This window comes from Limulus polyphemus, unplaced genomic scaffold, assembly GCF_000517525.1.
Source record: "Limulus polyphemus unplaced genomic scaffold, Limulus_polyphemus-2.1.2 Scaffold7252, whole genome shotgun sequence".
In the NCBI taxonomy this organism is placed as follows: domain Eukaryota; kingdom Metazoa; phylum Arthropoda; class Merostomata; order Xiphosura; family Limulidae; genus Limulus; species Limulus polyphemus.
In genome coordinates this window covers 28,303-38,023 of record NW_013672862.1, presented here as the reverse complement: position 1 = coordinate 38,023, position 9,721 = coordinate 28,303, and the positions used below count along the sequence as shown (strand labels likewise).

Sequence of the window (9,721 nt, the reverse complement as noted above, 5' to 3'; positions counted from 1 at the left end):
TAAACTTGTTTAGTCAAGAAAGGACTGGTATCGCTGAAGTTACTCGGAAATAATTTCTACCGGAAATTGACAAACAAGTAGATATGTAACAGTATTATAGGACTCTGTATTAACTTGATGATGTTTGTGTAAATGTAATGTTGAACTTTTGCAACCAAAGTTAATTTCTGAGTGACAATTTCTCCAAAACATGTTAATTATTGTCTAGAACTCTAATGGTACAACTATTTTGAGAAAATTTGGGGAAAGAAAAACACAGATAACGGAGGCGTGGATAATCGAGGCACTAGTGTAGCCCCATTTCCTGGTAGTGAAGTTATGTCAGGAACACCTGGCTCCTGAGATTTTTGGGCTGGCTACTACATCTGAAAATTGGTCATGGCCTGCTCTATCATGTCATTCCCTTAGTCCCACAACACTGGTATGAATTTTCTGTATAATAGTTCCTCTAAATTGTCATTCTCTTAATCAAATATACAACAATGACAGTCACTACTAACCTAGTCTACCACAACATAAGCCTTCATATTATGGTAGGTTCACTATAATGAGGAATTTGGAATGATAATTTTGCATTAGTGGTCTCATCTCTTTGATGCAAAGTTTTATTGTTTCGACTTTAAGTAGTTATGAAATAAAGTTAATGTCTACTGTATAAGTTAGTACATTAAAATTATGAAAATTTAGTCAATTTTCTAATTATTTTTTCTTGCAGATTGTTTTTTTCCTTGCTGGATTGCTTGAATATTCAAACAAACCTTTAAAAAGTTAGTGTGTGTGTGTGTAAAAGAAAATAAAAACAACTTTGTGATAAAATCATAGAAGTAGTTATTATTATTTATTTCCAGAAAACCAAGAGATTTTAGAGTTAGAACCTGACCATTTAGGGAATTGTTTACTACATGCTGATACTCTTTTTGAGAAAGGTAAGTAGAAGGAAAGCAACTACAAAGGACATAATATTATTTACACAAAAGCTTGGGTTTATGAGTAGTTTACACTAACTGTAAAGTTTCGTAAATGAAACAGTGAAGTATATCATGTTTTATGTACGGGTGAGGGACCGTAAAAAAATACAAATGTAGATGATGTAAACATCCTTTGTATGGTGAGTTACAATATCACATACATGGTCTAACATTTGGTGCCTTCTACACTGTTTTTCATTATGTCAGATAATTTTCCTGATTATTTAACCATGATAAGTTAGTATAGGTTTTGCCCTGTCATAGCTAGAATATAGAAAACGTAGATGTTAAAACCTGGCATGACGTTATTTAATAATAATAGCTTTGCCTTGCGGTAGCTAGAGTATAGGAAACTTTAATGTTAATTTTGTCTCCACAGAGAGAGATACTGTTTCCAATATGATATCTTACCTCCTCTCACAGAAGAGCTTTTATGACTTGTGCTGCCCTCTATATGCACACATTTTTGCTCGCCATAACCCTTTATACCCCACCTACCCTTACTTGTTTCACGTGAGTAAGTTGTGTGATAGAATGCAAATGTGCATGTAATAACACTCCACGGCTTTAGTGCTCCCAGCAGCATCAGTGACTGGTGGATACAGGTATGGTGGGGGCCTGGCTTTTGCGCTTTGCTACTGTTTGGGAGTCTTTCACCACAGACAATTGGGTTCTGTGGGTTCTCTCCAAAGGGCTCATTCTTTGTTTCAGTTCCCCCTCATCCCATATCCTTCCTCTTTCTCTGGATCCTATTTTGAGCTGAAGCATTTCTAGATCTTCTTCACAAGGGTGCTGTAGAGCATGGAGGTCCTTCTCGGCCAGGTTTCTGTTCCAATTTGTTCATCTCTGAGGCTGCATGGATAGGTTGGTTGGTCAAGGTGGAGAAGTCCTTCATCTTCTCCCACTCAGTAACTTGTTCATCTCAGGGTATTTTTCAATTCCCGTCTCCCCTTTGCCTGTGATCTATAGAGCTTCTGGTTTGGACCATTTCCTTCTCTCCTTCTCCAACTGCATGAGAGGTTCTATCTCTTTTAGGGACGTGGGCCTCTTTGGAGGCCCTCATTCCTCTTGCTAGAGCCCACACACGACCTCTTCAGTGGGCTTTACAAGATCAGTGAAACCTCATTTGGAATCTGTTGAATACCCTATCCATCTCAGTTCTTCCCTTCATGTGTATTTCACCTGTTGGTTGAACAGAGACAACACTACAGTGGGTGTTCCTCTTCCTCATCCAGATGCTTCTCTTTGGGTTGTGGTGCATACCTAGATACACAGAATATTTCGGGCTGTTGGTCTATCAATGAGTCATCTTTGCATAACAATCTTTTGGAAGTGCTCCCTGTCCATTGGACTTTGGTCCACTCCCTTCCATCTCTCTCCAGAACTGGTTGGTTATGATCCATTCCAACAACTCAACAGTTGTTTTGTACATCACTCAGAAAGGTGACATTCTGTTAAGGTCTCTTTGTTTCCACACATTGGACTTACTGTTTTGGGCCCACAGTCATTACATTCAGTTGTTGGTGATCAACCCACATGTGTTTGGCTGGCTGTGTTCTCAATGGGTTAGTCTAAAACTGGATGCATTTGCCACCCACGTGAATTCAATGTTTCTTAGGTTTCGGTTCCCAATTTCACATCCTTTGGCTGTAGCTGTTGATGCCCTTGGTGAGGATAAGAGGGCTGTTACCTCTATGCCTATCCACTCATTTGCTTCTTCCTTGTATCTTCTCAGTCATACAAGCCACTCCGTGTCACGTTCTCTTGGTGGCACCACTTTGGCCATTGCAGCCGTGGTTTCCAGTTCTGTGCCTGCTCCTACTGACACTTTCTCTTCTTCTCTTCTCACCACCCTCTTCTGACAACCCTTATCAAACTCGCTACATCATTCCCTTTCAACACTGTTTTCATGTGTCGTTTTTGTCCAGTCCCTTGCAAGACAGACCAGAATTTTCCCACAAGTTACATCCCTGATTTTCCATTCCATATGCCCTTCCTTTATGTCAGTTTACCAACGTAAGTTGTATGTCTACTGCTGTAGGTCTTCTTGTCATGGTTTTCCTCCATCCCATCCTATGCTACCACACTTAACTGCCTTCCTTACCTGACTTTTCGACAAGGGGCTTTTATTATCCACCATTATTGGTTATTGTTTTCACCTCATCAGTTCTTACTCTATTGTTTTATTCTTTTTACCGTCTACCACATACTGCTGTCCTCCCTGATTGGAATCTCAATATCATCCTCCATGTCCTCACACTTCCTCCCTTCGAGTCCATGTCATCCTGTTCCTTATATCATCTCTTCTTAAAGACCTGTTTCATTCTCCTATTGGTGTGTGGATGTTGTGACATTTAGATTTATTTGCTTTTGATGTATCTCACATATTATGTCACAGGACCTGTATCATCTTCTACCCGCATCAGTCTTTTCTACTCAAAACAACAGCATTATGTGCAGGTGATTTTATCTTCACTCCCATTTCCATTCCTTCCAGTTCTCACCTTTATCATCATTCCAGTCTGGATCACCCCCTTCTGCACTGTCATGTGGCTTGCACTGCTCCCTTCTGTGGTTCCCATTCCCACTTGTTTATTCATACGAACCTTTCCATTTCCCCTGATATATCTCCTATCACCCTTATGAGTTGAATTCGCCAGCTTATTCTTTCCTGTCTCCTGATTATTGTCATCTATTCCAAGTCTCCTCCCATCAAATCCATCACCTGACAATGTCCCTGGCTGCCTGATTCTGTCATCCATTAGAGGATACAGTTTGTACTGGCATGTGGATTACTTCCCAAATTTTTTATTCACATTACCTACATTCTACCCCCCCCCCCCATTACCGTCTTGAGCTCCGCGGTTTCTCTTTTAGTGGGTAGGTGCTCTCTTTATACTTTACCTCTTTACAGGGGCCTTTTTTGCACGTATAGATCCCTGTTAGTGGTGAGTGTTGCATGAACAGGTATGCTTGTTTTTACATCCACACTGTATGTCCATTCAGGTCAATAACACCCACTTTTGAGATTGGAGGCTCTGCAAGACTGCTTGTAGATTTTCCTTGTAGTGTTTTGTGTCATAAATATGTTCACCCCAGTAAATGCATGGACTAACAGTAGTAAAGCACGAGGGAATTGCTGCCCGTCCTTACCACTCCTTTTTGGCTATATCAGGAAAGGCCTGTGTCTCAAAGTAAGGTTTTGCAGTCACCCATTACACAGTCTTCAGTGCTGGGTTTCTTTAGACTCTACAATGTATTTCCCCCTTTCTTCCAGTGGAGTACATGAGTCCTTACTACTTACCAGCTCCTAGCCTCTTGGGTGGTGGACCATGGAGGCTTTCTCTTGAATGTACTTTTCTAGATACTGCCTGGTTATGGACACTGGACATTTTCTGCCACAATGCACTTCACCCCTTTGGTTGGGCACCCTTCTTTCTACTGTCATCCAGATGTCAGTTTCTGGGGGTATTGATGTTGGTTGGAGCTGGACCAACCACATAAGTCCTAACATGTGAATGGCCTATGTTCCTCCTATTTCAGACTAGAGGATTCATTCCAAATATCTGTTTCTGGACTGGAGTTGAACTGCCACATTGCTGTTAGCCTTCCTACTGTTGTCTGGATGTCGGTTCTTCAGTGTAGGAAAATATTAACTTTCTGTTATTCTTTTTTTCTTCTTCCAAACATTTTTCAATTGACTGCCATTCACCTGAAACTTAGTAGAGTTATATCTTGATCCAATGTGCTCAGGTACCTTTTTCATTCTTATATTTGGACCTATTTAAGGATTTTATGGAGTCAAAGGTCAAACAACCAAAAAGTGTATATTTGAAGCTCATGTACAACCATATTTAGAGTAATCAGTATAAAAATTGGAACAAATAAAAATTTTCATGCACTCAACACATTGGAATGCAAAAACTTGAATTTGACCATTTTGAGTCTTTATAAAGGGGCCAGAACTCTCCAAAAAGCATAATTTTGAGTGTTTGTTCGATTACTCGACAATATTTTGACCAATTTACATGAGATTTAGTACAAAGATACTTTTATACAGGTCCCACACGTTGACAAACAAAAATGGTGGACTTTCCCATTTTTGGCAATTATAAGGGTGCTATGATACCACAAAAAGAATAATTTTAGAGTTTTTTGACAATTACTCCATTGTATCTGGGCCAGTTTACATGGGATTTTAGAGGTTTGGGTCAATTACTTAGCCTTGTTTCTAATAACTGACATGGTATTTGGTACAAAGATACCTTCATGCAGGTCCCAAGCAGTGACATAGGCAACTTTTGATTTTTTGTGTTTTTCACGATTTTTCGGGTGTCAAAATTAGCAATGTTGGGATAGTGTGGTAGAAGTGTGTTGCAATTGTACGCGGATGTTGGCCTCTTTAATTCAAGGATGACATTGGAATTATTTAATAACCATAGTTTTGTCATATCATAAGTATAATATAGAAAACTTTCATATTAACTCATGGATAACATTGACATTATTTAATAACAATAGTTTCAGAAATACTACTCGCTTCTCTGCACCACAAAGAGCTATTACCTCCCATGCACTGTATTATAATTTCTTGTGCATGCCATAAGACTTTAACAAAGCTCCCACCTCTACATATGTCAATGTATATTGTGTCAGCCTATGAAGTAATCATCATTAGACTACAGTTATTCACCAATAACAGGATGAGACATCATCCATGGGCAGTAAACTGCAGGAGCAGTAATGTTAGGAAAAAATGCTCATTCCTAACAATGCAAAAGAAACACTTCAGAAGTAAGGAGAAAAAGTGGGATGTTCTGTAGAGAGGCAATCCTTAATTTTCAGGATCGGAATACTCATGAGCCCTAGCACATGATCACAAGCTCATTTTTTCTTTGGCAATGCTTGTCTTCAGACGTATTTTTCATGAGATTTAACAGAATGTTTTTGTTTACTGTTTTAGTCTTACATTATTATTTGTCATGTAGTCTTTTTCCATAATCTTCTTGATTATCTAAAAGAATGATATTAAATTTTAAACTTTGAACTTTCCTTAGAATTATCATAAATTTGATTTTCTTTCAGTCAAACCTTTTTCTTTTGGGGACACCTGCCCCATTTTTTCCTCCTGTTTAGCCCAAAATACAGGTTTCATCCAGAAATGTCCAAGGTCATCATTAGGCCTATCACCATCGTCATTCCTGGCCCATTTTCTCACTGACAAAAAAAAAGAGAATTGCCATAACATCAATTTCAAGGTTGAACTGGATTATATACTTTCATGTTCCCATAGTTCTGGCATCTCTTGAAGTTTTTAACACTCCTTCACAGGAGTTATCCAATACTGTAGTGGTGAATCGATACACCCTGATGGTTGGTTCCATTCTGACCTCAGATTGAGGATCCTGACCTCCTGCTTCTGTTATTTCAGCTGAACATGCCCAATATTATGAGCATTTCACCATTGTAGTTTTCATACCTTATTTTGCTTATCCTCTTCCTGACATGGATTAACTAGTACAACTTTCATCCTTCACTGTTTGTATTCTTCAGATATGTCTTTTGCTTTCTCTTTCTGGAGTAATGTTTTGGTAAATGTAGGCTTCCTTGTTACACGCACTTTGTTCACCTGATTCTTTTCTTTCAGTTTAGGAATCACCCCTTACCTTTTTCATTCTCTTTGTCTGCTCGTATTCATCTCTTACTGAAATACTTTGTTCATTTGGAGGCTTTCCATCACGATCCTTTGTATACTCGTATTCATCTCGTAATAAAATTCTTTTTTCATTCTGGTGCTTTTTCTTTACTTGGAGGCTTTTTGTCATGACCCTATCAGCTTTACTTGGGCAACTTGCACATATCTGTTTTCTACATTGCTCTTGGTTTCTGTGTTTCTGGGGTGTACTTTGTCAGGTTGCCCTACTTTCTGACTTTTGCCTTTCCCATTACCATCTCCGAGACTTCTGTCTTGCACCTATTCTTAGTGTTATGGGTATTTCTTATATGTTGACGCCTTGAGTTGATGCAGCTCTTCAGCAGTCACTTCCTTTGGGACCATGGACCTCACCAGGTTTTTCATTGTATACAGACTCGTGGAGTACTCCCCATTCTTTTTGTCCTATTGTTACTATCCATGGTCTTCTTCTTTGAAGACTGGATGTTATGGATCTTGGCGATTTGTTTCTGGAGACATCCCTTGGCTCTGGTCCTGTTGGAGCTTTGCTTTCCCACTTTGTCCACTGGTGGACTCCCTTTGCTACAGCCTGTTGAGTTCCTTAGGTACTCTCTCAAGGCTTTTTTTGTATGTCTGCTTTTCATATCTACTGTTTCAAATGTCATGAGACAATTCCTCAACCTCACTGTGGGATTTTACTTCTCTCTTTTTTTATCATTCCCACAAAGATGGGAGGATATCTGTTAGATATCAGTCTGTCCAATATGACTCACCTTTCGTCTTTCTTCTGTTCCTGATGGACATTTTTCTCATACTTTGGTGGACACTCTCCCTGATAATGGATGACTCAATTTTGGGTCATTTTCTCTGCATCCTGATTTGTCTGTCCATCTTTTACTTTCTTTGGTTCATCTGCAGTGGTCAAATATTTTGTTCTAAATCATTTTCTTCAAGTTTGCTATGGCTGCATCTTTTTTCTCTAAGTTCAGTGGGTTATTACTCGTAGATTACATTCTTGACGCCTATTGTTACACTACTGTATGGATGGTTGGCCTCTACATACTCCTCCCAAACTTGCTCTCTTCTGTTGCAACCTCCCTTCTTCTTTTGGAGTCATGATGTTTTCGGTGGCTGGTTTGGCTCTCCATTTTAGTCTCAACCTCCACCCTGTATTTCAGTCACTTGGAGGTCTCTCTCACTTCATATGTAGAACAGACTTATTCTACTTTTTTGTGTGTGACATAATGCATTTGATACCAGAGTTATTTATCTCATTCATTTCCAGCATGAGTATTTTTTGGGGGACTCTTTTCTCTTGAGTCCCTCATTCCTATTGGATGTACTTATGTGTCCCATTCAGTGCATTCTGGCCTGATAATGCAGATATCTCCTGAGATAGTTTTCTTTTCCCTTCCTATGGTCAGGGTGGCCTACTTGATCCTACACAACCTTGAACATCCCTCTTGGCCCACATTATCCAGACTTACATCTGTTTGGAGCCCTCCATGACTCAGAAGTCAGTCTGTGGGTCCCACTTATATATGTGGATTCACATATCCATGCAGTGGCACTTTGTATTGCCTTTGAGCTTGACAACAACCAATCCTACAACCATACCTTTATACTGCCTCTGTTCCAGTTGACTGCTGTTCTGGATGTCCAATTCATTTCCAGTATCTGGTTTCCAGTGTGAAGATTTCTCTGTCTTTATACTTGAACTGGTGGCTACACAACAGGCTTACCATCATCTTCAATCTGTTTATCTGATCTTCTTATCATGATCTATTCAGACATGTCCTCTTGTTGTTTCTTCTTTTCCCTGGGAAGCACTCTCTCCAAGGACCTCTGTTTTCCTGGCCCTGAACTTTTTATTTTGGGCCCATAGCCACATTCAGTTGTTGGTCTATCATGTCTCGAACACTTAGTCCCTAGTAGTGGATTGACTATTTCACCTAGCCTTGGATTCTTCACATAGAGTGATTTATTCTTCTACTGGTGTTTTTTAGTCTTGCTTCCACTGTGGGTGTCTTATTATCTCAGCTTTTCCACCTCTCCATTCTCTCCTTGTTCCTGCTCATTTGGTATCCAATCTAACTTTACAGATCTGGTTGAGGACGCTCTGTGTCTAGTGTCATTAAACCGCCTTTTACATGTTTCAGATGTATTTCTTCCCTGTCTTCCTTGTGGAAGCTATCACTTTTATCTTGGCCTCGTCTCACATTATACTCCACAGATACAGGCTCATCTTATTTCCTAACTGCTTAAAAGTTTGGGTACCTTGAGGGAGCATTTGGACATTTTCTTCAATCATCCTCCATTCACTTTTTTCCCTGTATGCTCATTCCGACCCAACTCATCTCCTTTGTCCTGCACAGTCTATTCATTATTATTTCATTCATACTGCTCCTTTTTTATGGCACTTGCTAACATCTTTTTCTTTCCATGAGATTCTTCTTCTGCTTGCCACTTATTTCCTTCCACAATGCCCACTTGGGTTATACACCACATTCATCTAGTTTCTTCTTCTGTGAGTGATGACCTGTTTCTAATTTTTCATGTCTCCTCCTGTCATGTTCATGATCTCATGGTTTCTCTTGCCTTTAGCCATCAATATCACCTGTATGGGATCTTTCAGGTGAGGATGTGGACAACCCTTGACACATTAGTGTCTTCTTACTTACACAACAGGGAGGTTTTATCTACCATGACTTTCATCTCCCTCCATTTTACACTCTTCACAGTGGCTTTCTTATGGTGAACTGTTTATTTTTACACGCACGCACGCACGCACTGATTTATTTATATTATGAGGTTGATGGAACTCCCTGAGTAGCTGGTGTTACTTCATAGTGAGTACTTACCCCAAGTCTGCACCAACAGGGGAATATGAAAAGTGTTAAGCCCATCCAGCTCAGTGCTAAAATGGTGTTTTCCACAAAGCTGTTTCAGTGGTGTGTGTGTGTGTATATATATATATATATATATATATATATATATATATATATATATATATATTACTTACGTACGTACTAATTAACTAGTAAGGTAAGAACGAACAAACAAACTAACGAACAACACT

The 9,721-nt window shown here is 39.4% G+C and overlaps 1 protein-coding gene across 1 annotated transcript in view; it reads left to right on the top strand.

The window, feature by feature from the left end:
* Positions 1-848: 848 nt before the first annotated feature.
* Positions 849-9,721, top strand: part of LOC106474461 (non-structural maintenance of chromosomes element 4 homolog A-like) — a gene marked incomplete at its 5' end in the record, with an annotated part of 25,846 nt that continues 16,973 nt past the window's right edge. Inside the window, one exon of the mRNA XM_022402772.1 lies at positions 849-926. Coding sequence (XP_022258480.1) covers positions 849-926 — 78 coding nt within the window. The remainder of the gene's footprint in view (positions 927-9,721) is intronic.